General features: G+C 47.6%; 4 protein-coding genes across 6 annotated transcripts; 3 read left to right on the top strand and 1 right to left on the bottom strand.

Annotated features, from left to right (window-relative positions):
- Positions 1-99: 99 nt before the first annotated feature.
- On the top strand, positions 100-12,934 carry LOC117581084 (glutathione hydrolase 1 proenzyme). Of its 3 annotated transcripts, none has more exons than XM_034267967.1 (7): positions 100-526; positions 9,494-9,694; positions 9,754-9,857; positions 10,246-10,855; positions 10,926-11,339; positions 11,400-12,041; positions 12,100-12,934. In XM_034267967.1, the coding sequence occupies exons 1-7, from the start codon at positions 468-470 to the stop codon at positions 12,599-12,601; spliced, it is 2,532 nt and encodes an 843-aa protein (XP_034123858.1). In that variant the 5' UTR covers positions 100-467; the 3' UTR covers positions 12,602-12,934. The 3 variants fall into 3 exon arrangements, with proteins under 3 accessions (XP_034123858.1, XP_034123860.1, XP_034123859.1); XM_034267969.1 differs by having other exon boundaries at positions 343-526; positions 10,576-10,855; XM_034267968.1 differs by lacking the exon at positions 100-526 and adding an exon at positions 3,935-4,208.
- A 215-nt stretch (positions 12,935-13,149) lies between these two features.
- Positions 13,150-17,904, top strand: LOC117580807. Its single transcript, XM_034267508.1, has 3 exons — positions 13,150-13,762; positions 14,322-14,956; positions 15,424-17,904. Exons 1-3 carry the CDS (start codon positions 13,150-13,152, stop codon positions 17,902-17,904), a joined length of 3,729 nt encoding a protein of 1,242 aa, XP_034123399.1.
- A 158-nt stretch (positions 17,905-18,062) lies between these two features.
- On the top strand, positions 18,063-21,771 carry LOC117581209 (sodium/potassium-transporting ATPase subunit alpha). Its single transcript, XM_034268181.1, has 6 exons — positions 18,063-18,224; positions 18,304-18,570; positions 18,952-21,035; positions 21,097-21,271; positions 21,339-21,571; positions 21,634-21,771. Exons 1-6 carry the CDS (start codon positions 18,078-18,080, stop codon positions 21,752-21,754), a joined length of 3,027 nt encoding a protein of 1,008 aa, XP_034124072.1. The 5' UTR covers positions 18,063-18,077; the 3' UTR covers positions 21,755-21,771.
- Positions 21,772-22,260: 489 nt separating this feature from the next.
- Positions 22,261-27,441, bottom strand: LOC117581080 (regulator of G-protein signaling 7). The gene is made up of 7 exons (XM_034267963.1): positions 26,011-27,441; positions 25,692-25,939; positions 25,451-25,634; positions 25,091-25,377; positions 24,920-25,033; positions 24,705-24,830; positions 22,261-24,647 (listed from the first exon to the last, which is right to left on the bottom strand). Exons 1-7 carry the CDS (start codon positions 26,680-26,682, stop codon positions 24,320-24,322), a joined length of 1,959 nt encoding a protein of 652 aa, XP_034123854.1. The 5' UTR covers positions 26,683-27,441; the 3' UTR covers positions 22,261-24,319.
- Positions 27,442-27,911: the final 470 nt, after the last annotated feature.

The raw sequence follows: 27,911 nt of genomic DNA, 5'->3' as shown, positions 1-27,911 counted from the left end.
GCGTCATCCTCTGCCACAACCGGCGACGTCGCTGCTGCTGCGCGGCTGCTGCGGTGTGTGAACGGGCAGGCATCCTCGGCGGTAACTGAGAATTCAGTCAGCGAACGAACGTCGCGAATGCCGCCGCCGCCGCCAGACGAAGCTCTTGCAGAAGTCTCTCAAGGCATGCGCAACATCTGAAACCGCAACGAACCCAGTCGAGTGTCCAGCCAAGTGAAGCCTCAGTGCCCAGCCAAATCCAAGCCAAGACGTGTTCAATTCTCATATTCCCCATTCATCATTAGAATAGTTTACAATTTTGGACAATTTTTTTTGTATTTTTTGTTGTGTTTGCATTGGCATAAACAATTTAAAATACATTTGTGCGTCTGTCACAGCTTCGGAGGTGTCGCGGCTGACAGCTAAGAAGAGCGGAAGCGAGAGAGGAAGTGTAAGATAGAAAGAAAAAAGAAAGAGCAAGTTGCAAAATGCATTCCACGGCATGCGGCGTTGGAGCCTCAGCCACAAATCTATCAACACTGCAAGCGTAAGTTCAGTAGAATTAATATTAAAATGAATAAATAAACCATTAAATGTTAAAGAAATACAAATAATGTCCACAGATTGAGCAAAGAATTCAAAATTATGAAGGTTCGTTCCAGTGGATGCAGCCTGTTTCTTGGGTATTCAGACATCAGTTAAGTCCTTAACTAGATTTTATTAGACAATATTGAGAGTTGCTTAAAAGAGACTTAGAAGCGAAGGTCAGGTAAAGTCTCGATTAGATAGATTTTGTTCATCATTTAACAAATAATTGTCTATGTACATAGCTGTGTATTTGTATGCTCTTTTTAGGAGCGTCGAATAATCTGGTATCTTGTTATAGCTAACCAAAATCACAATTCAAACCGAAAATGTTTACATCTGCGGCGCAACAAAAAAGGAAAAGAAAAGAACAAAAAGACTAGAAAAGAATTCCGCTCAAACGGATTCAAGCTAATCAAAGATTGAAATTGTTTCAAAATTGTTTACACTTACATATTGTAGGTATGAATGTACATCCGATTAGATAGGTGTATACATTCTTAAAAATAGTACGGACGTAGAGAGAGCAAGTCTTGGCATGATTTTATTTTCGTTTTGGTGTTTTTTCAACTTTCAACTTAAAGTTTTTTGTCGATTTCAATGGACCGCAAAACAATCCATCAAAGATGAAAAAGGAAATGCAAAGAACAGAAAAATCAACAAGGAACATTTTTGTTTTTTGGTTGTATTTTGGTCGAGAAGGGGGGTTTGGGTGGAAGCGGATGGGAGAATGGTGCGGTTAAATGGGGTTGGGGGTCCCATGCTGTGCTGTAAAGTAGCTCACAAGAAGCCGAACAATGTAAACAAATGACTGCACTGCCCCTGCTCTAGACTGTACCGTACCAAAAGTCCCCTTCCAACACTTTCAGCCTTCAGCCTCCCCCCTTTTCCGTTTCTTCCAACCATAATGTGTGTCAGACAGTCTGAAAATAGTTGCAGGATGATTGAGGGCGGGAGCATGGCCTGGCTTACTATGCATATACAAATGTACATATTTATGTATATATGTACATGGCATGTAATGCGCAATGAAGGAGCAAGCAGGGTGTAAAGATTGTGCAGGGGGCATGCCACATGAAAGTGCAACAGCACTTGAATAGAGGAAAAACATTTCCTCAACCAATTAATGAGTATGCTAAGAGCAACCACACCCCCCCCACCGGCAAAACACAGTTGCAGATAGAATTGATGCTGGCGAGGGGAAGATGTGGTGGCAAGTGGCTGATCAAGTGGACCAAAATTATGCACGTTGAGGAGCAGCCCAAGGGCATTCGGTAAATGATTTTGTCATCACGTCGGCGTGGAAGTGGAAGTGGAATCCGACATCGGCCAACGCAACAAAATGTATTGATAAATTTCGTTTGGACTGGGACTCGACGGCTGCTGCTGCTGCTCGATTGTCTGCTCGCTGCATTCACACCTATGAAAAATAAAACAACATTAAAATAAAACCAAAAAAGACTCGATTGGGTTCGGCCCAAAGCCATTGATGGGCAGTGGCTTAAGATTCCACCTACATAATTAAATACACATTTACATATGTACTATGTACAGTAAACGCTCGATAGGCAGTTTCAAACCAAAGTGCTACAGTGGGTGATTTAGCTCAACTAGTCCAAGTATTCTTGGGTTCTTTTACTCAGTCTCGTACTTACGCGTCGTACCTACAGTCCAGTCCATTGCGTTCCATTCCATTTTGTTTCATTGAACTTCCAGCGTATTTCGATCTTCAACAGTGGCCGACCGCCCACACACTCATACCATACACGCATGGACAGTGGCAGCAGAGATTCAGTATGGAAGTCCATTCCGCTGTTGGTGATGCACAGTGGAATAAGCCGGTCAAAGAGTGCCAATCGACTTCGGTCGTCATTTCTCGTGATGTATGAACCGCAATTAGCCCATTGTCATGATGGATTGTGATACCGCCCACCTATCTACATATGCATATGAATGAGTACATGTATGTACATACATATGATGTATGCGAGTTCGTGTCAAGTACACTGCTCGCTGCATCGCTCGCTCTATGTACCTCCCTTGTGCTCCGTTCCCTTGCCTGAGTGGCTCCTAACTGTACCACAACTGCTGATAATTTGTACAATTTGTTGACACACATTTCAATTTTTGCGTTTGTCGTCGTTTGTGGCTGGAAAATTGCATGCTTTTTCCCCTTGCGGGCGCCAGCACGCCATCTGTTTGGACATGCATCCACGATCATCCTCCTCCGCCTACACACATACATATGCTCATGTGTGAGTGTGTGCTTGTGTCTGCTCTGCTGTTTAAGTCTGCGTCTTATCGGACCCGGCACTAGCAAAATGTCAAACTGCAGCGGAAATCTTCGTCCCTCCACACAAACGCACGCACGCATGTACGCAGCGGATGTGTGGAGACACTGGCGATGATGCGATGAATGTGATGACCAGCGAAATATGCAGAAACATACATACATAAGACCTGCCCACTTGCTTGCATAAACACAAACACATAGACAGGCCTGCAACATTGCACCTGTTCCAGGGATTTGCGAATTTCCAGAAACTTCCACAAGCAATCGTGGAATGTGTGAGACGTCAGGAAGGGCACAGAACAGATGGGAACACAGTGGATACATTAAAGAGGAACTAGACAAAGGAATTACAGTGGGATTTCCAGTAATCGATAAGGACACTGCAGTGCAGTTCTACACAGACTTTTTATCTCCGTTGAATTATGGTTAAATGTCTCGTAATGCAATTGTGTTCACTGTGTGTGGCGCATTTTCCGGTTGTGGCGGATCTAGTGTAGCAATCAGAGATGGATTGTGTTGGTCACTTCGATGATGTCATGGAGTTGTCTGTCATATTCCTATTCCTACCACGTTATCATTTTCGTACCGATTTGTTCTTGTTTGTTTCGCTGGGCGCCTACCTCCCCCTCTCCATCACACACTACCCCACTCCCACACCCACACTCTGTGTGCGTTCACTTTTGTGTGTCACTGTCAACAAATTGCTTTTAATGGCCTGCCGGCGGGTGGGTGGTTGGTTGGTTGGTTGCTTTTTCTCCGCCTAAAACGACAATCACGCCTCCAAAGTGACAATCGGGGTAGAGCTCAATGCGTTCCCCATTGCGTCCCCATTCCATCCCATGCCGTCCATCGGGGTCGCCTAATTTTCGTGATTTCCGCACGCCAGCAACAATTTGCAGTGCAGCATAGAAGCAACAGTAAAACAACAGCAGCACTAGAAGCAGCACTGGCAGCAGCAGCAACAGCAACAGCAGCGACGCAACGACGCAGCGACGAAGCGACGAAGTTGCCCACTCGGCTAGACGAATCGCAGAGGCTGCCTCGGCCTCGGCCGCGGCCGCGAACCCATCCCGTTCTTAATTCAGTTGACCAGACGACGTCGCAGACGCGACACGCGACTAAATCAGCATAATAAACGGCTAAAAAATAAATATAATTGGGAAACATAGAAGAGTTATAGTTATAGCAGATATACATATGTACATAAAGCCATTGATGTATATATACATCGAGGAGAATGCCAGTGATTTTCACGCGTCTACAATAAATAGTGCGCTGTGCAAGAAACGCGCGCGTTTTTGAAAACCGCACCAAAACCGCGCATAAAACCAAACAAAAACCCACTGAAAAGGTGACAAAAAACCACAATATATACAAAAAAAAAAACAATTTTTTATTACATTTTTTGTTATTGTTGTTGTTGTGCGTGTGCGTATCAGGCCAGGAAATTTCAATTGCAACAAATAAAAGCAAAAAGAAAAAGAAACGGAAACATAAAAAAAGGTTTTATTTCTGATGTATGTATGAACAGATGTACAAACATACATGTTGATTCTTGGGCCGGCATGCGTCGCCAGGTTCGCCCACCTGAAACGAGAAAGATTAAAAGAAGGCAATCCATCGATTTTGATACACTGCGACAGATTTTTGCCAAATGTACACCAGCTCGAATGATACATATTTAAATATTTGCATAAATATTTCTATGATTTGATACATTGCTTGCTGCAGTATCTTTCTTATATTCCTTGTACTCTCTGGAAAGGGTATAAAAACGTTGGCGACAGCAGCAGTGTCAGTAGAACCAACAAGTCCAAGTCCAAGTCTAGGGCAACCATCCTCTCCGGTTGGCACTGCTCTGCTCTGCCGGCTGCTCTTTGTGTGCTTTGTGTGCTTTTCGTTTCATTTCAAAATTATTAAGCATATTTATAAATAACCAAAATAAAACAGAAAATCAGCAGGGGCAGCAGCAACAAAGAGTCGAGAAAACGGCAGAATGAAAACCAAATAAATGCCAGACGCCAATAATGCCGCCAAATGCGTGGAGCGGGCACACTTGTTGAGATGCATTCATTTCTGCTGCTCGATGTTGATTTTTGCTGTTTCTGAAGGCCATCCCAGAGAGTGTCTGGCCAAGAACAAGAATGAGGGGACACAAAAGAGACAAACAGAGAGAGAGAGAGAGAGGGAGAGACCGGGTGACAGACAGTTCTTCTAGCTGCTAATTTGTCGAAATTCTTGAATAATTTCGTATATGCTCCGTTTCATAAATGAACAAAAAAATATAAAAAATATAAAATATAAAAAACTGTTAATTCTGAGTTACCTGCAATTGCTGTGGTTTCAGAAATGAGTCGAGGAATTGCTTTTACTTGGCAAACATCCAGAAAATACTTTCCCTCCCACTCCCACACATGTACTTATGTACTACATATGTGCGTCTAATTCCAATTGTCAGGTGTAGGGAGTTTTGGATAAAAGTTTCAATTTTAATTATAGATCAGAGAGTTTCTGTTGGTCCAACAAATAATGGCATGCGAATGATTTAGTCGCTTCAAATGCATTTACATATTTCTTTTCTTGAGTCTGCATATAGTAAAAGTTGCCATTGAAAACCTTCCCTATGGCCATAACATTTTAATTCTTTACTCAGTCCCTGACGAATTTGACAAGCAGAAGTTTAGTGAAAATTCATTTCCAAAGACAAACCAACAAAAAATGTAACTCAATACTCAATAATTTTAAGTCAATTCTCTCGCAGCTAAAGAAATACAAACACATGTACACGGACATTTCATTTGTGAAGCGAAACATTCTACTTTAATCCCGTGAGGTAATTCAATCAGTGCCACACATCTAAATTTGAATACGTTTAGGGGGAACACGTGCATGGAGAAGCAGAATTTGAGATTCTTTTTGACTTGTCATTTATCCTTTGTGGCGCATACATATTTACATCAATTCGTACATATGAACATGTAATTTGTGATAATAGTGACCTTCAATTGTGTGAGCCGCCCATCCCTTCCTTCGGGTGTGCTCGGAAAGGGAAGCGGCGGGTGGCGACCATTCTTTGATCCCGCGAAATGCTGTGGATGACACGCTTCAGCACCTCCTCCTCGTACTCCTATCCCCATACCATCCTATCCTATCCATTCAGAGCAAGTGCAGTCTTTATCTAGCTCAATTCTAAGAAGCTCTCTCAATTGCTTCACAGATCTTGAATGTGACAGACTCTGACTGGGGCTGGGGCTGGGGCTGGGGCCACTTAGTCTAACAGTAATGGATGCTAAACGCTGTTTCGTTTTGGGAAGCCATTGAGGCTGCTGTCGAGGCTGCTGATTGCTGACAACTTAATCAACAGCAGTGGCAGCAACAGCATAAGGCATCTCTCCGCAGCTCCCTCAGCCTGGATTTCCATTCATACATCCATATTGTTATATGTATACTTGAGCAGATATAATACCCGACACTGTCTCTGGCCATGCCAGCTAATCTGTACTCCCTCCCCCCCCCATTCACACTCTCTCTCTGTCTATCGACAATACCCATATACACATGATATATGCACCCGCATGTCTGCCTGTCGTGAACCACAATACTTATCTGTGGAGAAACGGCCCTGAACTTTGGGCGAGATCAATTTGCACTGTCACGAATGGGATCGGATTGGATTGGATTGGAAATGCGAAATGTGTCAAAATAGTAGTACTCAGCCGCACAAATAATATCAACTCAGGCCAGCAATAGCAACAACAATGAGAGACGACACGCTACTGCCAATGGCATTGGCATCTCTGGGCTGATCTGCCTTCTAAATGCCAGATCATTGTTTGCTGTACTCCATGGGAATACTTATTCTCATGCTGGCTGCCATGCCCTCTCCTTATCTCTTTGAAGATTGCTTCGACACTTTTGGTTAATTGTTGGAAAGATAAGCTTTAGATAATGCAATGCACGACCCCCGATCTGTATCCGAACTGCACTCCCGAATCAGCTGAATGTTGTTGTTTGGAAATTGGAAATTTCTTGTTCCTTTTTTTGACCCTATCATTTTGCTGCATAAACAGTTCAGAGCTGACTCATCCATAAAGCTGAATGAAGAATGGGGACACTCTCTGTTGATGTCTTTCAGTGCACGGCACTGGGTACATATTTCACTTTTGGTCAGTTTTCGCTGCTGCTGTTGTTGTTGTGGCCAAAGCAAACATTAACATTTTTATGCACTGCAATTTGAAAATGTAAGTGGGTCGCATGTAGAGCCCACTCCACCCATGTCTTTGGTGCGGTGGATTGATCATCATTCGGACCTGACTTTTATGTACATACATAAGTACACATCACCCCCCCCCTTTGCCAGGCCACTCCCTTCCGTCCACACTCCAAATTTGATTTATTTGCGCTCGTCTTCGTGCATTTTAATTGTATTTGTTGTCAAATTGTTGTTGATTTAATTGCCCGATCTAAAATGCAAATGGAATTTCGTTTGTTGTATTTTCTACGCCCGATCGACCGTGATCTATGGCTATGGCTATGGCTATGGCTATGGCCCCTTGGCGCCTCTTCCTCCATCCGCCACTTGACTTGGTAATTGAAGGCTCTTTTATGGCATAATTATTTCGAAATTATATTTACCAGCATTCTCGCCGCAAGTTGAAGTCCAGCTCGGCTAGTCTTAGCTAGTGGCTTTCTCTCAAAACGATGTATAAGTATTTCACGCACTGTACCAGATGACCTCTGTCACTGGCTGCCCAATGCAGAGGAAGCTCTGATAAGCAGCAGTCGGCACAGATGACAGTAAGTCCACGATGCATTCAATCATTCTCCAAGAAAATGTTTATAAAGATATCTGCAATACACAGAGAGAAACTGTACTGAATATTCACTCATTGTCGCACTGTAGTTCGTGCCCATAAGTGCCGGACCGTAGCTTCATTTCTTTATAAATGTTAAGTTGAAATTTTTGAAATTTAAAATTAATCATTAATCGACTCACGTACAGCTAATAATAATGACAATCAATTCCGATTTTCAATCGGTTGTCATTCCGAATTTGTCTTTGGGGGGCGCTGCGCATGCGCCAAAAACTGACATCCGTCCACACGGATCAGACAACGGCAAAGAAGCGGCAAAAAAGGCAGTCGAAATAAAAGGTATACGATGAAAGTTTTAGGGATCTACAGACAAAGGGGAAAGCTTTTGAATGTAAACTGAACGAGGAAAACATTTGATTTAAGCTCTCAATGAGTAGAACACTTCCCTATAATTATAATGGATACATTGAAAGGAGGATGAGTGGAAGAAATATTTAGTGTCGCTTGGGGAAAATAAATACATTACCAGGAACGAGAAACCTGAGCAAAAAGGAAACTTGCTGAAGCAAAAGTTGTTCCATTGACTGACATGCGACATGGCATCGCTACTCAATTGTGGCTTCCTTCTGGGCGTAGTTTAGTGGGTGGATCGTAAACCTAAACTGCATTCCCCGTGCCACATAATTGTTGCCTTGCTTGCTGGTTCATGCGTCTACGGCGAGCTGCAATTAAACGAGAATTAAATGAAGTTAAATGCAGGTGACCTAAAAATGCAACAAATGCCTGCCAAGTGCCATGCCAGCCCGTGGCATGCAACAAAAGCTACATACAGTACGTCTCAAGAAATGATGATGCCTTTGGAAAGGGTGCGGTGACCCAGTGCCAAGTAGAATTATTTGAAACTTCTTCGTTTTTTTGCCTTGAAGAATGGTATCCTGCAGCCTTAGATCATCATTTTGCAGGTTCAAGTGATCTATTTGGCGGCAGCACACTGTATTTTGTGTGTTCCAAAGGCAAGTGTCGTCATTATCGGCAGCAGTACGAATTGCGAGTAACAATTAAATCGTGGCCGCAGGTCAGGTCCGGCGGTGCAAAAGTTCCGTTTGATGGCTTATCCATAGCTGTGGCAATTAACCCAAATTTCTGGGTGCATTGACCACCCATTGTGGTGCACCACGAGCCACCACAAGACCACGCAAGGCTGCAATCACAACATTCAATTATGGTTATGGCCGAAACAACAAAGGAAAAGCGCAGGAAAAATGCATTAAAGGCGATTGCGGCCTGCCCTCTGCCTCTGCCTCAGCCTCTGTTTCTGCTTCTGCTGCTTCTCTGTTTCTGTTTTCTGTTTTTTGCTGTGCTGCCAGCTGCGACGCTGCGACGCTGCGACGCTGACGTGTGTCTGACCCATTTTCAAAGCGGCACGCCCACCCCCACACAGGCATGCACGCACACAACTACATGTACACATACATATGTATACACACATGTATATGTATGTATGTATAGACCACATCCTGCCATCAAAGTTGCCGATGACGACAGGGCGCTGTCCTCGTTGTCGTCGTCGCTGCTGTCGATTGTTGAAGAGTTTGAAAACAGCTTGCGGGGAAGCATGGCGGGGTGTGGGTGTTGGGTGCTGGGTGCTGGGTGCTGGGGATTTTGTAGTCAACTGATGGAGGATTGCTGGCTGGCTGCTGGCGAACATGAAAGTTTGATTTCAGTTTGCTTTGTGGCCTGCTGGCGAAAACTGTTGCATACCTCCAGGCGCTCGCAGACATTAACTGTTGCTCTCTCTCTCTCTCTCGCTCTCTCTCTGCAGCAATACAGCTGCAACAGGAACGACCGCAAGTGGACCGGTGGCAACAGCAGATGCCCACAAAATGGTGCACCACAGCAACGAAGATGCCATGAACAAGATTCCACTGAAATCGGCAAGCGGCCTGGACTCCGATGAGGAGAAGAATGGCGGTGAACTAATGCAGGATACAACCGCAGCTGAGGAGGCGAGACGTGAAAAGATGTGAGTTCAAGTTTATGCCCTCCGTTTATGTGTGTATTTATGTGTGGTCCTTGTTGCAGGCGTGCCAAACTGCTCGCCTGGATGAAGAAGCTGACCATTGTGCTCATCTGCTTCATTGGCATTGCCCTCATCAGCTACGTCATCATCAGCCTCTGCTTCAGTGGTGAGTACAGATCGTGTGGGTTGTGGGATGGGGCAGCAGGATCGAGGCAATCACACACCCAGCTAACAAGTCACTCACCCAAAAGGCAAACTAAACCACACACAAACACACACAGACAGACCAGAGACAGACAGACAGACGGACAGACAGACGGACGGACGGACAGACAGACAGACGGACTGACACTTATCGTTATCGATATCGTTGCTTTCTCTGCATGCTCCGATCCATTCTAACCAAGCACCAGGCATTTAATCAAGCTCAAAATAATTTCTTCTATTGTGGCACCAAAAAGTATTCACATGAAAAAAAAACCAAAACGTAAAACTTTACACCCTAACCTCACCTAACTACAACTGCAACTGCAACTGCAACTGCAACAACGAAGACTGGCCAAAATCGACGCCATATAGAAACAGCACAACAACAGCAACAACAACAGAAACAGCTGCAACAGCTGCAACATTTGTTGCAACAAGCACAGAGGCAACAGCGACAGCAGAGGCAACATTTGAAATTGCAAGTAGCACGGCACCAGCACCACCACCAGCACCACCAGCAACTACAACAATTAGCACAACAACAACAACAACAACAACAGCACTACAACAACCACCAACAACTGCAACTGCAACTGCAACAACAACTACAACAATTGCAACAACAACAACAACAACAACAGAAAGCCACAAGACACTTAACAGATTTACTTTAACAGATGAGCAGTCGCAGGAGCAGGATCAGGACACCGATCAGCCAACACCTATTGGCAATCTCAATCTCCTCGATGATGGACCGATGGGCGCAGCCACCACCCCTGCTGGGGATGCCGACACACTGCCCAATGTGGCCGCCTCAACGTCAGCGACAGCGGCCACGCCCACACAGTTTGCGGATCAGATTGCCATCGATATTAGCGAGAATTTCAGCTCCATTTTGGGTGTCTACCAGAAGGCAGCCGTGAGCTCGGACAATCTCGAATGCAGCAAGATTGGCAGGTGAGTGAATGGACATGGACATCAATTTTCAAACTCCAAACTCCAATCAAATTGATTTGCCAACCCTCAGCGACATACTCTCACGGAATGGCAGCGCTGTGGATGCGGCCATTGCCGCTCTCCTGTGCAACGGTCTGCTGACGCTGCAGAGCATGGGCATTGGCGGTGGCTTCTTGATGAACGTTTACAGCCGCCAGGAGCGGCACGCCACTTCCATTGATGCCCGCGAGGTGGCGCCCTACGCCGCTGAGCCGGACATTTTCGACAAGAGTCCGGAGCTGTCGATCAGGGGACCCCTGAGCATTGCGGTGCCCGGCGAGGTAATGGGCTACCATGAGGCGCACACCAGATTTGGCCAACTGCCCTGGGCGGACCTTGTGGCGCCATCGCTGAAGCTGTGCGAGGCTGGCTATCACGTGTCCAAGCACATGGCGAGGGCACTGAAAATCGTTTGGCCATTCATCAAGGAGCAGGAGCACTATAAGTGAGTATCCCACGCCTTAACATACTCTTCGATGCTCAAATCCATTCACTTTCCATTTAGAATTTATGCCAACAAGGAGACCGGCCTGCCGCATGCCTCGGGCACTGTGGTGAAGCCACCGAAGCAGCTCTGCGAGTCGTACAAGCTGCTGGCCGAGAACGGACCACTGGACATGTACAACGGCACCTTGGCCAAGCTGCTCGTGGAGGATCTGTCGGAGTTGGGCAGCATCATAACCGGCGACGATCTGCAGTACTATTCCGCCGATGTTGTCCACTCGATAACCATGGAGCTGGGCGAGGATACGCTGTATGTGGTGCCGCCCGTCAGCTCTGGCTCTGTGGTGGCACATGCGCTGAGCATCCTGCAGGGCTACAACCTCACCAGCGAGGACTTGGCCAGCGAGGATCTGCGTGCCCGCACCCTTCATCGGTTTGCCGAGGCCATCAAGTTCGGGTTTGCCCATCGCTCGGAGCTGGGCGATCTCCACTTTATCGATGTGCGGGAGCTGGTCAGCAAGCTGAATAGTCCGGAGTTTGGGGCACAGAATCGCGCCAAGATCAACGACAGTCACGTGCTCGAGGGTCCAGCGGCCTACGGTGCACAGTTCGGTGCCAATGGGGATCCCGATGGCACTGCCAATTTGGTGGTTCTGGCACCCAACGGGGACGCCGTGTCGGTGACCAGCTCGGTGAATTCTTAGTGAGTTCGATGGGGTTTCCTTTATTCCTTCTTATTTGTATCTACTGCTCCTTTGCAGCTTTGGCTCGTCGCTGATTGGACCGCGGACTGGCATCGTGCTGAACAACGGCATGAACGACTTTGCGGTGGAGAACAACTTTTACGGACTGCCCGTCTCGCAGGCGAACACCATAGCGCCCCACAAGCGGCCCATGTCCTCGCAGTCGCCACTGCTTCTGGCCGACAGGGCGGGCGACATTCGTCTGGCCATTGGGGCGGCCGGCGGCGCTCGGATCATTCCCGCTGTGGTGGAGGTGGCGGCACGCGTCCTGTGGTTCGGACAGGACCTGAAGACGGCGATAGATGCACCGCGCGTGTACCACCAGCTCATGCCCGATGTCCTGGAGTACGAGAAGAGCGGCTTCTCCGACTCGCTGCTGCAGCTGCTGTCCAAGCGGGGACACGTCCTCAAGCCGATCGAGAACGACCTGTCATCGGTGGTCACGGCCATAGCGAGAAATGCCACGGCTGTCTATGCGAATGCCGATTATCGCAAGCGTGGCGGTGTTGCCGGTTTTTAGATGTCAACGCCTATTCCTCCCCCCCCCCCTCTACCACTCGCACACATCCTTCCAACACATTCACACACACACACACACCGCATTGAGATTAGATAAGCAAAAAGCAACAGCAATTGATCGAGAATGGATGGATTAATGGATTGATGGGGCTGACGGATGGACGGGGCTCAGCATCAGGATGAGAATCAAGAACAGGATCAGCGCATCAAGTGAACAAGTATTTAAGCTAGCTATGTCTTTTTTTACATACTATGTTAATCGTACGTTACATAAATTTATATGCTACTACCTAACTACTACCTTATACAATAAACAAAACAACAACAAACACAATTGTCACTCTCTTGCTGTCTCGTGGGTGTGCCGTGTTGGGGCAAGTCCCTGCAGGAGGACTATGCTGCAGCCTCGAGCGACAGGAGCTGAAATCTCAACCCAAAGGCAACTTTATTTTGTACACACAAAGCAGCTAGTGCCTTAAAAGTTAGTTTACAAACTAACAAGCTTGAGGCTTGAGCAACCTCGGCTTTTGGTTGGCTTCAACTCAAAACATGTTGATGAAACTACTGATAATTCTAATTGGTTATTTATGCACCGAAGTGGTGACCAATTCATCCACTCTTCAGGTGTTTGTTAACCGGTACAATGCTTACGGAAGAGCAAATATAATTACAACATTGGAGACGGTGCAATTGGCGTGGTTCACCACCAAGGTGGTCATGAACAAAATGATTCTGGTTGATTATTTTCAGACAAATGCGAGCGAGGTCCAAGGGGCATTGGCCTGGTATCGGACAATAAACCTGCAGCAAACACTCAATTATTATGGCGTCAAGATAGAAAAGAATCTAACCTACACCAAGGGATACTTTCATGTGTCGAAAACGAAGTTCTTCTCGAGTGGGTTCTATCTGATTGAATCGGCAATCACAACTGAGGGCATCTTCTCGAGTGAGCTGAAAGCGACGACCTATACGGTCGTTAAACTAATCCAGGAGAACGCCTGTGAGCCCAAATTTGATATTGCCAACTGTCACGACTCCAATCGGCCCCTGTACTATGAAGCATCCAAGGAAATTGTCATACGAGCCAACTTCTCACGCTTCTGCCCCATGGATTCATACATACAATACCATTGGACGCTACACGATAGCACCGACTCAAGTAAGCACCGATTCTCTCGGCCCACAATAAACCTCGATATACCGATTGGGTGTGTTTATTCACAGAACTTTTGCAATTCTTGGGTGCCACATTGAGGCCAGAAATAAAACTATCCCGACACCGTTTGACCGTGCGTCAACAGTCGCCGCTAAGTCGCATTGTTTTGGTACGGATGAATGCGAAAATTGTGGGACGCAGGATACCACTTGTGGCGAGGGTAATTATGAATTCATCAACAAAATGTTTGCCATTTCAAGAGGGTTTGCTTTTATCTTTAGTGCTATCTTTCGTTGGCGTCACAACGACTATTTCCGGTTATTCGTGGTGGAAATTATCGAGAAGTTTTCCGTGGCAAAACAATATCCATTAGCGGCATCCTCAGCAGAGATCTTTCACTATCCCCCACAGGACCTCAGCATCTAATGTACCAATGGTCGTGTAGACCCAGACTGAAGCAGCTGAAAAAAGTGTGTATAAGGAATATGGGAACGAGTAAGAGATTTGATTTGACGCTACAAAAAGTGACATAGAATATGCTGATTGTGTGTGTGCTCCGCAGGACATCGCATTGTTATCCCTGCATATAGTCAACCGAAAAACCAGACGCTGCGCATAAGGCTGCTGTTACGTTCCGCATTCGATCCCATTCGCACCGCCACTACGCGGCAGAAATTGGACTTTTCCATTTCGCCGCATCTGATCAACGTGGATGTGGACTGTGTCAAGAACTGTGACGAGGACAAGTACAATCCGGGGCAGCCGATTCACGTGCGGGGCAAGTGCGAGGGCATTGGCAACAAGAACATCACCAAATGGGAGTGGCGCGTGGACAACAAGCCAGTGAAGGCGCACGCGAATCGGCTGGTGTACACTGAACTAGATGGCCAGAAGTCTAGCCTCAGCATCCATCTGCACGTGGAGGCAGCGCATCTGTATAATCCCAAATACAACTATTACGGACAAGACTGGATCAATTTGGAGAGGAATACTGGCCCCAAGAACACGAAATGCACGGTAACCCCACCCGAGGGTCTGCCATTTGAGACACTCTTTCTGATCCAGTGCGACCGGAGTAGGGCACGCTTCATGCCACTGCGCTACGGTGTGGAGGCCAACAATGTTCTGATAGTGGACTGGCAGTCAAATCGGGAGATACTGCTGCGACTTGTGCCCACACTTAAAGTAACTGTAAAGGTGTGTACCGTACAGCAGGGCAGCAGGGGTGTCGGACGCAGCGCTCACACGTTTGTATGCAATTGTGCACAGGCCATAATCAGCTCGTGAGTAACGGGATCGTCACCATGCATTCAGCTTTCAGAGCATTGCACAGAGGGAGAGAGTGAGAGAGGGGTAGGCACGCAGCCACACACGAACAACAGTGCACTTCTGCACTTCTTTCACTCTTAACTTCTACAACAGAGACGAAGCCCAAAAACGTTTCTTGCTTCTCTGCCGCTGCGCCATCGCTATGGCAAGTGGTTTTTCTGCCGCTGCGCTGCGGTTGTTCGCTCTTCGTATGCCCGAACCTACACGAAGCTTTTAAGCTGTGCGTGTGACGACTGCGCTGCCCGAAATGCTTGTCCCAAGCAAAGTGCACACGACGCTGCCAACCTCCGATGTACAGCAATTAAAGCTTTAATTCTCCTGTCTCTGTCCCACAGATATGCGATAAGCTTGATGTTTGTGAAAGTGTTGAGCTTAACGTACGGATCAGGAAAGAGTTACCTGAAGGTGGTAATCCTGCCATTCTGATTCAAAATATGGCCAGAGCGCGTCACTTTTTGGAGTATGCCGACTGGCAAAAGGCCTATCCACTGCTGAGTCTGATATCCAATCTGATAAATACCAAGGAGATGCTCGTAACTTTCACGGAAACTCTCTCCGTGCATGTGCCCCAGACCACCGTGGAACTGACGCAATTGGTGCGACTCACCAAGCACGTGGTGGCCGCCATAGAGCCACTGGATGACATGAAAGCTGTGGTGCTGGCACGAATGTTCAACAGAATCACCGCCACTTACAAGGTGATAGTCGAGGGCAATGATCTCACGCTGCTGGACGAGCACTTTTACCTGATGACCGACGACATGTGCGACATGCTGGACACCTTCAACGCTGAGTGGGAGTACATACCGAAGGCGCACTGCCTCTCGGAGTCGGAGTCGTGCATAAACATCAATCACTTTGGCAAGCGCCTGGAACAGCTGTCGTCCCTGCGGCCACTCCTCGAGCACGTGGACAGCTGGATGTACACACACTGGAAGCTGAGCAATTGCCTGGTTTACATGGGCATGGAGACGGCACGCCGTCTGCACCCGCGCGAGGGTCCAAGGATAATTGAAAGAGACAGCTTCAACATCCGCATGGAGAGCTTCGATCTGGACTACGAGCACACCCTCAAACTAGAGTCCGGAGACTCCATGCACACGCTGGCCTTATCGTGGAATCTGCTGCGGGAACTGCGCCGCAAGCTGCGCAACAATGAAGTTCTCATATCCGTGCGCAGCCACAAGGTCAGCCAGTACTGGTTTTACCCCAAGAAGCGATCGCGCACACAGGAGCTGGTGGTGAATGCCTTTACAACGAGTGCCATGTTTCAGCCCACCGAACAGCTTTCGGAGCCACTCACATTCTTCTCCAGGCTGGAGACCATTCCTTTCACTGACATTCCCGCAAGAGGGGTAAAACTTCCACGTCGCGAGCCAGTTGACCTCATTGGTGGCCCCGAAGAGGAGGCTCATGCTGTCATCCATGACAATGTGTACACCCCATTCGAGGTGCGAATGTATCGCACCGAGATTTACGCTCAATCCGTGCTCAAGGTGACATTTATCCGGGCGCAAATTCCCTTCAACGTGCTGATACGCATGACAAATGTGCCCAAGCTGGAGGACATGGACACTCGTGGCGCCACCTGCCAGGTGAAGTATGGAGTTTCGCAGAGAACAGATTTCTTACTAAGAAATCGATGCACTGAGGCGCGTTCGGCATTCATTTATCTGCGTGCCTCGAACCCGGCTGAGCCCTGGAATACCTTTGAGCAGAATGGTGCCTTCTTCTCGTTCGCCACAGAGATCCATCTCTGCCGCGCCTGGAACTCATCGGGCACCGAGCACAGCTGGAGCAAACTGCCCTGCATGCCCGACATGATCAAGAGCACAAACTCGGGCGTCCACTGCCGCTGCAATGTCATCGGTGACTTCGATGTGGACGCTATGCCCATCATCACTGTGCCGGTGAACATCAAATGCCACTTGGATCGGCCAGTGGTGACGCGCCACTATGACATGCTGGTCCTGTACACGCTGCTTACCGTCCTGACTGTCATCTACATCATTATTTACATGCGCAAAATACGCAATTGGGACAAGCGGCTGTATGTGATGAACTATACGACGGGGCAGCTGTGCCACCGCGGCGATATCGTCTTCCGGATCACCTTCGGTGGCAGATGCAACGCCGGCTCCTCGGCCAACATTGTTATTTCGCTGAAGTCAGAGCAAGGGCTTGTGCAGTTGATTGTGTACCAGGATCCACAGTGCAAGACATTCCAGCGAAACAGCACCATCTCGTTTCGGGTGCAGCGTGAGCTGGTACAGCCACCCGCTGAGCTGTCCATCGGGCACGATCACACCGGAATATATCCACACTTTTTCTGTCGCAGCGTTGTGCTCACGGATACGGCCACGGACATGACACAAACCTTCCTGCTGCACAGATGGCTGAGGGGCTTTCCGAGCACCAAGTACGAAACGGCTCCGGTGTTTTACCACTCGAAGACCACCGAAAAGGAGATATACCCGCGGCGCGCACGTTTCTCGCACATACTGGAAAGCTGCATGGGGGCTTGGTATCTCTTTCAGCCCGTTATCGGTCCCTGGCGCCTCGGCACGCATTGTTCCTCCTTCTGCCGCTGGGAGCGCTCGTGCATGTTTATAGTCAAGTTGTTCGTCACGATCTGCATTATGGTTCAGTATTTTGGTCCATCCTATGTGGCCCTGTCGTGCGATCCGAGTCCCAAGAAGTATCACGACTTGGGCTCCGTAATTTGGACAACGCTGATATGTTTCCTGATCAGTTGCTTCGTGCAGGCGGCGATGGAGAAAACAATCCTCTACATTGGTGCCTACGATTATATTTAGCCAAATAGAGAAATAAAAAACAGATAAACAAACATTGCTGTGAGAAAACTGTTACAGTTATTCTTATTATCTAGATTATTATTTAAATCCAAATCCACATTTCGTACGAAACATACACAAAACCTCAGTCTGATATTTATTCATTTATAAGAAGAGTTTAGTGCAGTGGAACCATGCCCCCAACTAACAAGAAGAAGAAATTTATAAAATTAAAAAAAACCAAGAAGGATATTCAAGCGTACAAAAAGGATGTGGAAACTGATTTACATAAAATATCATTGGAGGAGCTTTTGGAGCGCATGAGAACTAATCCATCCACGGTAGGCTTGGGCATGGACAGGGACAGGGACAGGGACAGGGTTTCTTTTGAAATGCTCACTTAATGCTCATCCTGCACAGGGTTTATCCAAATCGGAAGCGGCCATTCGATTGGAGGCAGACGGCCCAAATATGCTAACACCAGCCGCAGGGACGCCGGAGTATATTATATTTCTGAAGAATATGTTTGGCGGCTTTGCCATACTTTTGTGGGCTGGATCTTTCCTCTGTTTTGTTGGATATATTATACAAGTTCAAACCCAAGATGATCCGAGCGATGACAACCTGTTTCTTGGCTTGGCCTTGGCCTTATTGGTGATCGTCACGGGCCTGTTTTCATATTTCCAGGTAAATTTTATTCGATTTTCAGACCGTTCTCAGAGCGCAGTCGTAGAACGTTAACAGGCAGCGTTACAACAGCCTGTTGGCGGGGAACAACTGTTACTCTGGCCTGTTATTCTGGACTGTTACTCCGCACTGTTACTGCCAACTGTTAACAGCGCTGTTGCCCCTGTGCTGGGGAAATCGAGGAACTGCAGTGCACAACTGCACAACTGTGGCGTTTACAGAGCTGTTAACAGCGCTGCTGCGCTGAATAAACCGAAATCTGAAGGAGAGATTATGAATGTACACTTAACATAGACAGTAACATTAACATTTAGCCACCTTTACGTACACTGTACATAAGTACATAAATCTCGATCTTTATGTTACATTTCCTAACTTTAGGTGCACAAGTCATCGGCCATTATGGATTCATTCAAGAATATGGTTCCACAATATGCGACAGTAATTCGAGATAGTGAAATTTTGACCGTAGTCGCGGAGGAGCTCGTCAAAGGCGACATTGTCGAAGTGAAGTTCGGGGATCGAGTGCCCGCGGACATTCGCGTCCTGGAATCGCATGGCCTAAAAGTGGACAACTCCTCGCTGACGGGGGAGTCGGAGCCACAGGTCAGATCGCCCGAATTTACGCACGAGAATCCGCTGGAGACGCGAAATCTGGCCTTCTTCTCGACCAACGTGCTCGAGGGCACCTGCCGTGGTGTTGTCATCAGCACCGGCGATAACACCGTGATGGGTCGCATAGCCAACCTGGCGGCTGGCCTGGACGAAGTACAGTCACCGATATCACGGGAAATAGAGCGTTTCATTCGATTCATTACAATTCTGGCAGCCCTGTTGGGCTTCACGTTCTTCGTGATTGCAATGATCCTTGGCTATACGTTCATAGACGCCGTGGTCTTTCTCATTGGCATCATTGTGGCCAATGTGCCGGAGGGGCTGCTCGTCACAGTCACCGTCTGCCTGACACTCACGGCCAAGCGAATGGCATCCAAGAACTGCCTGGTGAAGAACCTGGAGGCTGTCGAGACACTCGGCTCCACATCGACCATCTGCTCGGACAAGACTGGCACCCTGACACAGAATCGCATGACGGTGGCTCACCTGTGGTATGATCGCCTCATCATTGAGTCAGACACCACGGAGCACTTTCGTGGCTCAAAGTTCAACAAGGACGATCCCTCCTTCAACGCGCTGCTGCTGTGCTCGACCCTCTGCAATTCGGCTGACTTCAAGGGGGGCCAAGAGGACATGCCGGTGCTCCGAAAGGACGTTAATGGCAACGCCTCGGAGGCGGCCCTACTCAAATTTGCGGAGACCGTCTACGGCGGTGTGGGACCAGTTCGCCGCAAGCATGCCAAAATTACCGAAATACCCTTCAATTCCACCGAAAAATATCAAGTCTCTGTGCACAGCTACGACTCGAATGAGGCGAATTATATTGTGGAAATGAAGGGTGCACCCGAACGCATATTGGATCGCTGCGAGACGATTATGATGGACGGGAAGACGATTCAGTTGACGCAAGAGCTGCGGGATGAGTTCGAGGAGGCCTACATGGAGATGGGCGGCATGGGGGAGCGTGTGCTGGGATTTGCTGATCTCATGCTGCCGAAGGACGCGTATCCGGCGACCTACGAGTTCAACACTGAGCCGCCAAACTTTCCGCTGGAGAATCTGCGCTTCCTCGGGCTAATCTCCATGATAGATCCACCGCGGGCAGCCGTGCCAGACGCCGTCGCCAAGTGTCGTTCGGCGGGTGTGCGCGTGATAATGGTCACTGGCGATCATCCCATTACGGCCAAGGCCATAGCACGGAATGTGGGCATCATAACCAAGCCCACGGCCGAGGACATTGCCCAGGAACGTGGCGTGGATATCAGCGAGGTAGATCCCCGCCAGGCCACTGCCATTGTGGTGCATGGCGGCGAGCTGCGCGAAATGAAAGCGGAGGAAATCGATTCGATCATTCACAACCACACCGAGATTGTCTTTGCCCGCACCTCGCCCCAGCAGAAGCTCATCATCGTGGAGGCGTGTCAGCGTCGTGGCGAGATTGTGGCCGTCACGGGCGACGGCGTCAACGACTCGCCGGCCCTGAAGCGGGCCGACATTGGTGTGGCCATGGGCATCGCAGGATCCGATGTGTCGAAGCAGGCGGCCGACATGATATTGCTGGATGACAACTTTGCCTCCATTGTGGTGGCCATTGAGGAGGGTCGCCTCATATTCGATAATCTGAAAAAGTCAATTGCCTACACTTTGACCTCCAATCTACCCGAAATTGTGCCCTTCCTGTTGTTCGTGCTAATCGACATTCCCCTGGCACTGGGCACCATTGCCATTCTGTGCATCGACATCGGCACCGACATGCTGCCGGCCATATCCCTGGCCTATGAGAAGGCCGAATCGGACATCATGTCCCGTATGCCCCGGGATCCCTTCGAAGATCGTTTGGTGAACAGAAAGTTCGTGCTCAAGTGGGAAATGTTTATTTGTGTCAATTAATCGTATTTGCTTTTATTGCAGACTCATTTTTATGGCGTATCTACAGATCGGAGTCATTCAAACCGTCGCCTGTTTCTTCACATTCTTTGCCATAATGGCCGAGCACGGATTTCCGCCATCTTCGCTGATTGGAGTGCGACAGAGGTGGGACGCCATCGATGTGGATGATCTGACAGATAAATACGGACAAGAATGGGTAAACCATTGGGTTACCTTACAATTTAAGTGCAAATTTGCATTTATCTTATTTTACTTTACTTCAGACCTTTAGAGAGCGCAAGGAACTCGAGTACACAGCCAGCACGGGATTTTTCGTCTCAATTGTCGTGACTCAGTGGTGTGATTTGATAATCTGCAAAACGCGACGAAACTCCATTATACATCAGGGCATGGGCAATCATGTGCTCAATTTTGCCCTGGTTCTGGAAACGGTTATCGCCTGTGGCCTGTGCTACCTGCCAGGCATGAAGAAAGCCTTGCGCATGTACCCCGTCAAGTGAGTGTCGCCATTAGGGATACACTTAATACACACTTACGCACTTGTCCGACTTCGTTTAGATTCATCTGGTGGACTTATGGCATACCCTTTGGTGTGCTCATTATTGTGTTCGATGAGAGTCGCCGCTATCTCATGCGCCGATCCCCCGGCGGCTGGGTGGAGCAGGAAACATATTATTAGCTATTGAAATTCATTAATAAATACAGTAATACTTAACTACAGCATTAGCTGTCCCTTAACTCACTACAGTTTCCGGCTGCCACTCAAGTTTTCGTGTTGTTTAGCTGGAAAAGGGCGAAAGAAATTGCTGGAGTTTGATTCGCTCACTTACTGGCTGCTTACTGCTTGCCTCAATTTAAGTACTTTACACGGATGTTTTTCTATTTTATTTTATATTTATATTTATAGTTTTATACAGAGGTGGGTGGAAAACCAAACGGAAAGGCAAGCTGAGAAGAACGTCTTAAATATGTTTTAGGTATATGCCATGCTCTCAATATTCTAGCAAAATATAAGGACAAGATGCGACAAGTGAAGTTGTTGGCTTGACTATTTGTTGTTGGTTTCAAGTTGGTTGGATTGATTCAAGTATCTACTGCTGACACACAGACGCACATCGAGATGTAGTTAGCATGTGTACATACTTACATACATACATATATGTTGTACATTATGTACTATGTATATTGGTATATCCATAGGTTTATTCATTACTTTCATTGTTTAAGTTTTAGACACCATTTACAAACATACAGTTGACACCACTACAGATGGGAATCCATTATAATTAACATTTAATTCTGATTTAGTTACATTACACAAATAATTTCTAAATGGTTTTGGCCCAAAAGTGGACAACGCCTTCTCCCTCTCTATTCCTCTGGCATGTGCGTACAATTTGTGTGCAAATTACATAAGTTACATATATTTCATTTAAGTTGTTTTAGTATTCTGCCTATAGTTTACTTTCTTCCATTTGGCTTAATTCTAGCTCTAACTGCTACTCCAAAATGTACGGAGAGTTTGCCCAAACCTCAGCATGATGTTAGTGTAAATACATATGTACATACATATTTCATACATATGTACATACATACGTACATACGAGTGGATGTGTGGGTTGGATTATGGCTTAGGCCTTATCCCCGCTGTTCAATCTAATAGGACAGCGTGAGAGAGAGAGAGAGAGAGCGACAGACATAGTGAGAGAGGTTAGGCTGGATCGTCCGTGCCTTCCCCATTATTGTAAAGCTCTCTTTTGGCTAAATTCCCATCAGCTATCACATCTACCCCAACTCCTCCATTCTCTCTCACACTGTCTGTCAGCCCTCCCATCCAACGTCCAATAGTCAAGATCAAGTTCATTCCAAACATTCATTCAATATTAAATTCCTTTCTCCTGTACGAACGCATGTAAAACATAAATAAAACTGCGAATAAAATCTTAATTATCCTTTTTCTTCGTGCTACCTTCTTAGCGATATGTGAGTTGTGAGTTGGGTGCGCTTGTAAGGACAGAAACAATGATAATGCTGCTGCCTGCTGCCTGCTGCCTGCTCCACACGGTACATTTTCCACACTATCTCACACGAAAATCCGATCCATCGGCGGAAAATGCCACCTGCAACAGTTCTTGTAAGGAACTCGAAAAGGAAAGCTGACTGCATGTGTCTGTCTGTGGTTGATTCTAGTTTCTTCTCTCTTTGGCTAACTTTACGAGTATGTTCAAGTTGAAGGTTAATTTTCGATTGATTTCCATTTTAAGCTAATTACTTATGCGATTATAGTTCTTAGACTCGCTTAAATGTTGTCGCTCCCCTTCTGCGATATCTGATTATTTGTTTGATTTTTGTTTTTGCGGTTACAGTTTGACAATTAATTTGTATTTTGTTTTATGGTTTAATACTCTTGTATTCTTTACGTTAAGATTGCATGTTTTGCTCGTATTCGTGTTTCGTAGTTCTACTTTGGTTTTTTCTTTGGTGTTTTCGGTTACATTTGACAATTGCTTGTTGCTGGTTTCTGGATGTTTTCCGGTTTTCGGTATGGTGTTTCTTTTTCTCCTAAGTTTTCTTCACTAATCTCATGTACTGAATAATTTTTGTACAGTTTTTGTATTTTTAATTATATGCGTATCATGTAAACGAGAATAAGGTCTCGGCGGTTTTTGGTGTTGGCTTTGCTTCACTTCCGTATTTGATTTAAAATTGTTTTTTTTTTTTTGCGTTTTAACATTCTCTGGCAGTTTCTTTTTCATATTAAGTGGTGTTTTCGTCGAGAAAGAAAGAGACAGGGTCACGTAGGGTTATCGGAGTGGAGCGGAGGGGAGAGAGAGAGAGAGAGAGAGAGAGTGATAAAGGTTGTGGGGAAAGAGTGGAGGAATGAGTAAGTGGCAAGGGAGCTTGGATATTGAAGGGGAAGCAGAACGAAGCCCCTTTCAAGGTCACGATGGGCACGTCGAGGTAACTTATACGTATAACAAATACTTATACAAAATCTCCATAAACGAGAACACGCGACACAGTGGCAAGTAATAAATAAGTAACATCGTTTAAAGACACACACAAACAAATACAGAGTACCTGAATCCGAGTATGCATCAAGTTTCTTTCCCCCTTTACTCCAGCTTCCCATCTTCTATTTCAGCTATAAGAAAAACATCTCCACATTCCGATTCGATCGAACATCTCACTCAACCGGCACGAGTGGCAAACCGAGCACGGAGTGTGACTGGGAGTGACACACTCAACGCTTCACACCAAACAGATTCGGTATGGACTTGATCTTCTTTCGCGAACAGTTCAAGTAGTCCTTGTACATGTCGGAGCGCAGGTAGCGCGAGTACGAGTCACTCTTCATCAGGTGGTAAACATGCGAAGCGGCCACATCGAAGCACCAACGATTGGGGCCGTTGGGTGAGTTGACAGCCTCCCGGGCCAGCTCCACGGACTTTGAATCAACATTCACCGGGCACGGGGCGTCTGGAGCAAGAAACTCCTGCCAGATCTTGTGTATGGCCTCCTTGATCTCCGACTGCGGCAATGCCTTCATCTCTTGCACCGATTCCCAAAACCTGACCACAAAAGGTGCAAATTAGTTTGCATTTTACATATTTCTGTCGTTCACCCACTTTAGATTCTCTCCGCTGTACTCCTTCTCCAAGAATTTGGTGAACTGATCACGTCCGATGGCATCGTTCAGCAGCTCCCGCAGACTGAAGGCCCAGCGCTTTACGCGGCGAACAGGAACTTCTTTGCTGTATAGACATAAATATTGATTGATTCAATGAATGAATGAAATAATGAATGCATGAAAATCGATAGGTTTGTGCGTGGATTCAGTTACCTATTCTTCTCCGTATCCCACATCTCTGTGCTGTCTGTTTGCCAGGGATTGGGCAGCTCGGGAGAGGTTATAAAGTAATCGAACTCATTGTACTGATCGTAGTAGGCAACCAAACTGCGAACCACACAAATTCTGTATTAAACGAGCTGGGAAATGTGGGCCAGCACTTACGCCTCGGCCGCCTTGGACACTTTGATTGTGCGCCGCTCGAGCTTCTGCTTCCGCAGGGCAATGATCCGAGACAGCTGTTCGACGGGATTCTTGGCCACGGAGGCGCCAGAGGAGCCAGTCCCATGGCTGGAGCCGCCTCGTCGATAGGCCTTCTTGATGTCGATCTCCGTTGTGTTCACGCAACCCGGCATGGGGCGGTGCACGTCCCAAAAGGCCCGTTCCTGTGAGTCCAGCACCTTGCGCTCCAGCTTGTCCCGCTTCTTGGCCACTTTGCTCTGTGACTCGGCCTGTTGGGCGATAGCGGAACAGATAGTAGAGGTTGGGGTTAAGGTTGGGGTTCAGTTCCTGCTTGATACTTACCTGCATAAAGATAAACTCCCATTTTCGGGAGAACATCTTCTGCAGCTTGGCCAAGTTCTCGGCCTCGTAGTCGGCCAACTCGAGGCGCGTTTTATTCTGCATCGTGCGCTTGCAGAGGTACACCGCATAGTCCGTGTTCTCCGGCTCCCAGCAGTTCGAGGGCCAAAAGTAGGGAGTCTGAAATCTGCAAAAATCAATGTAAGAATAAGTCTGAAACCTGGCGACGAGAATGCTGTGGAACCTGTAGAAGGTGCCGTCGTTCTTCACTGTCAGCGCATGATCGTCAATGGGGAAGATGTAGCCGTGCGAGCTCAGCAGGTGGGCAAAGTGCAGGGCCTCCGTCACGTCCTCCACATCGAAATTCTTAAGTATCCAGGCCACAAGATCCGCCCCCGTAAACACCGATGGCACCTTGCTCATGAACGCCTTCACAGTACGCACGGCCACGCCGGTCGACTCCGCCTGCATCTTCTCAATGATGGCCTCCATCTACAGTGGCAAAATGTTATTGGATTGAATATTGAATATGAATTATATTCATATGTTATCTGCATCCACACCTTTTTGTATACGAGTATGTTGGGTGCATCTTCGTTCTTGTTATTCCGCTGGTGCTGCGACGACGACTGCACGACCACCGTTGACGGCGCCGCCTGCTGCTGCTGCTGCTGCTGCGACGATGACGACGAAGACTGCTGATGATGATGATGATGGTGATGATTGCTGCTGACGGTCAGCAGTCCGCTGGACTTGCTGGCGGAGCTGCCGCTGACCCCCGCCGAGGTTGTGGTGTCGCGGACATTCACCGTCTTGGCCGAGGGGGGTGGCGTGGCAGCTGCCACCGAAGTGACCACCCCTCCTGCCACTGCCACTGATCCACCGTTCACTGTTGCTCCTGCCCCTGTGCTGGCAATTGCCACCACCACCTCCTCAATGTTGGCATTGCTGTTGCCATTTGCCAGTGCTTCGGGGGCAGGAGTGGGAACTGAAGTTTGAGTTGTAGCTGGGGCTGGAGCTGGAGCAGCAGCAGGAACCGGAACTGGTGGCAATGATGCAGCTGCTGGGGCGCTGCACTCTGTTGTTACTGCTACTGCTGCGGCTGCGGCTGTGGCTGGTGGGGATTTTGGAAGTGGACTTGTGCTCTCCGCGGCTGGCTGTTTTTCGGCGCTGCTCATGGCCAGAGTGGCATTGGTTGCTTGTGTTTTGTCTGCCTCCGAGTTCATTGTTACCATTGTACAACCAGCCTCAAGTCCTGGACTCGGCAAAGCTAAAGCTATTTATAATCGCTGTGATGCGTGGGAGCCGGTTCGGGTCGCGTAGGTGTTCTAGCAGGAGGGGCTATGGAGGGGGCCCCTGTGCTATTTTCGCCTCCTCGTTGTGTGCGTGTCCTCTCCGTATCCGTATCCGTATACGTGTGTGTGTGTGTGTGTGTGTGTGTGTGTGTGTCTGTTGGTGAAGGGACAAGGCGATCTCTTTAGTTGTGGAGGCGCTCCTTGACGAAGAAGTTCCACAAGTTCACCTGCTGCTGCCGCTGATGCTGCTGATGCTGCCGGTCATTTCCTCGTTTTGCTTTCCATCTTAACGAGGTTTTCCCTGCGCCTTGTGCGAGGCTTCAGTTTTCTTCGTCGCTGACTCCGCTTCTCCCCTTCTCTGCTCTCTTCCTCCTCACTATGTGCAGGAATTTTCTGGAGTTACGGCAAGGCCCAGGTCGTAGCACACACACGCACACACACACGCACGCACGCACACGAACATACACCTCCTCCGAATGGGGGGGGGGCTCCGACTTTGGTTTTATTATTTTTTAGAGGCTCCAATTGCTACTAGAGTAACCTAGTATTACTTAGCACTTTTATTTCCAATTTACTGGGGACGCTCTCACTTCTGGGTTGAACTTCTGCCGTTTTCTGTTCTGCTGCTGCTGCTGCTTCATTTGCTGCTTGCTGTTGCTCCGTTATCCCGCTCTCATTTTCACTTGCAAAATCTCTCTTTCGCTCGCTGCGAAGCTCTCCCACACGCACACACGCACCCACGCTCTCGCATTCTCTCTTACTTCTTACTCTCTCTCAGCATGTAGTTTGGCTTTCGGCCTGTAATCATTTTACGGCCCAAAGTCAATTCAAGTGCCTTTGTAGGTCCTCGTCGAGGGGGGTGGGGGTGGGGTGGGTGTCATTCGTGCCATCCTGATAGTACGGTTCCTCATCGATTTTTGTTCAAGCCTCCCCCATTTAACCTGCTCAGTGGCTCATGGCTCTCTCTCCTTTCCACTGCGCATGCACCGAACTTGTTTACATCGCTCAGCTGTTAGGGTTGCCAGATGGCCGCAACTGACACATGAACAGTTGAAGTTCTAAATTTCAATTCGATTCGCTTTATTTCAATAATATGATTTATTTTACTACAATTAACAAAAAAAAGGACATACATCTAGTTGTGTAATTATCAATATATGGTATATTCG

This window comes from Drosophila guanche, unplaced genomic scaffold (assembly GCF_900245975.1).
Source record: "Drosophila guanche unplaced genomic scaffold, DGUA_6, whole genome shotgun sequence".
NCBI lineage: Eukaryota > Metazoa > Arthropoda > Insecta > Diptera > Drosophilidae > Drosophila > Drosophila guanche.
Note: the sequence above shows the minus strand (reverse complement) of the source record. Positions and strands in the feature narration are given on the sequence as shown.

Excerpts from the sequence above, each read along its gene's own strand:
- LOC117581084 (XM_034267967.1), top strand. The coding sequence starts at position 468 with ATGCATTCCACGGCATGCGGCGTTGGAGCCTCAGCCACAAATCTATCA. Across the intron at positions 9,695-9,753 it reads GAGGCGAGACGTGAAAAGAT|GCGTGCCAAACTGCTCGCCT; the intron begins GTGAGTTCAAGT and ends TCCTTGTTGCAG. Across the intron at positions 9,858-10,245 it reads CATCAGCCTCTGCTTCAGTG|ACTGGCCAAAATCGACGCCA; the intron begins GTGAGTACAGAT and ends GCAACAACGAAG.
- LOC117581080 (XM_034267963.1), bottom strand. The coding sequence starts at position 26,682 with ATGGTAACAATGAACTCGGAGGCAGACAAAACACAAGCAACCAATGCC. Across the intron at positions 25,635-25,691 it reads AACGACGGCACCTTCTACAG|ATTTCAGACTCCCTACTTTT; the intron begins GTTCCACAGCAT and ends TGATTTTTGCAG. Across the intron at positions 24,648-24,704 it reads TACAGCGGAGAGAATCTAAA|GTTTTGGGAATCGGTGCAAG; the intron begins GTGGGTGAACGA and ends TTTTGTGGTCAG.
- LOC117580807 (XM_034267508.1), top strand. The coding sequence starts at position 13,150 with ATGTTGATGAAACTACTGATAATTCTAATTGGTTATTTATGCACCGAA. Across the intron at positions 13,763-14,321 it reads ACACGATAGCACCGACTCAA|GACATCGCATTGTTATCCCT; the intron begins GTAAGCACCGAT and ends TGTGCTCCGCAG. Across the intron at positions 14,957-15,423 it reads CACTTAAAGTAACTGTAAAG|ATATGCGATAAGCTTGATGT; the intron begins GTGTGTACCGTA and ends TCTGTCCCACAG.
- LOC117581209 (XM_034268181.1), top strand. The coding sequence starts at position 18,078 with ATGCCCCCAACTAACAAGAAGAAGAAATTTATAAAATTAAAAAAAACC. Across the intron at positions 18,225-18,303 it reads TGAGAACTAATCCATCCACG|GGTTTATCCAAATCGGAAGC; the intron begins GTAGGCTTGGGC and ends CATCCTGCACAG. Across the intron at positions 18,571-18,951 it reads GCCTGTTTTCATATTTCCAG|GTGCACAAGTCATCGGCCAT; the intron begins GTAAATTTTATT and ends TCCTAACTTTAG.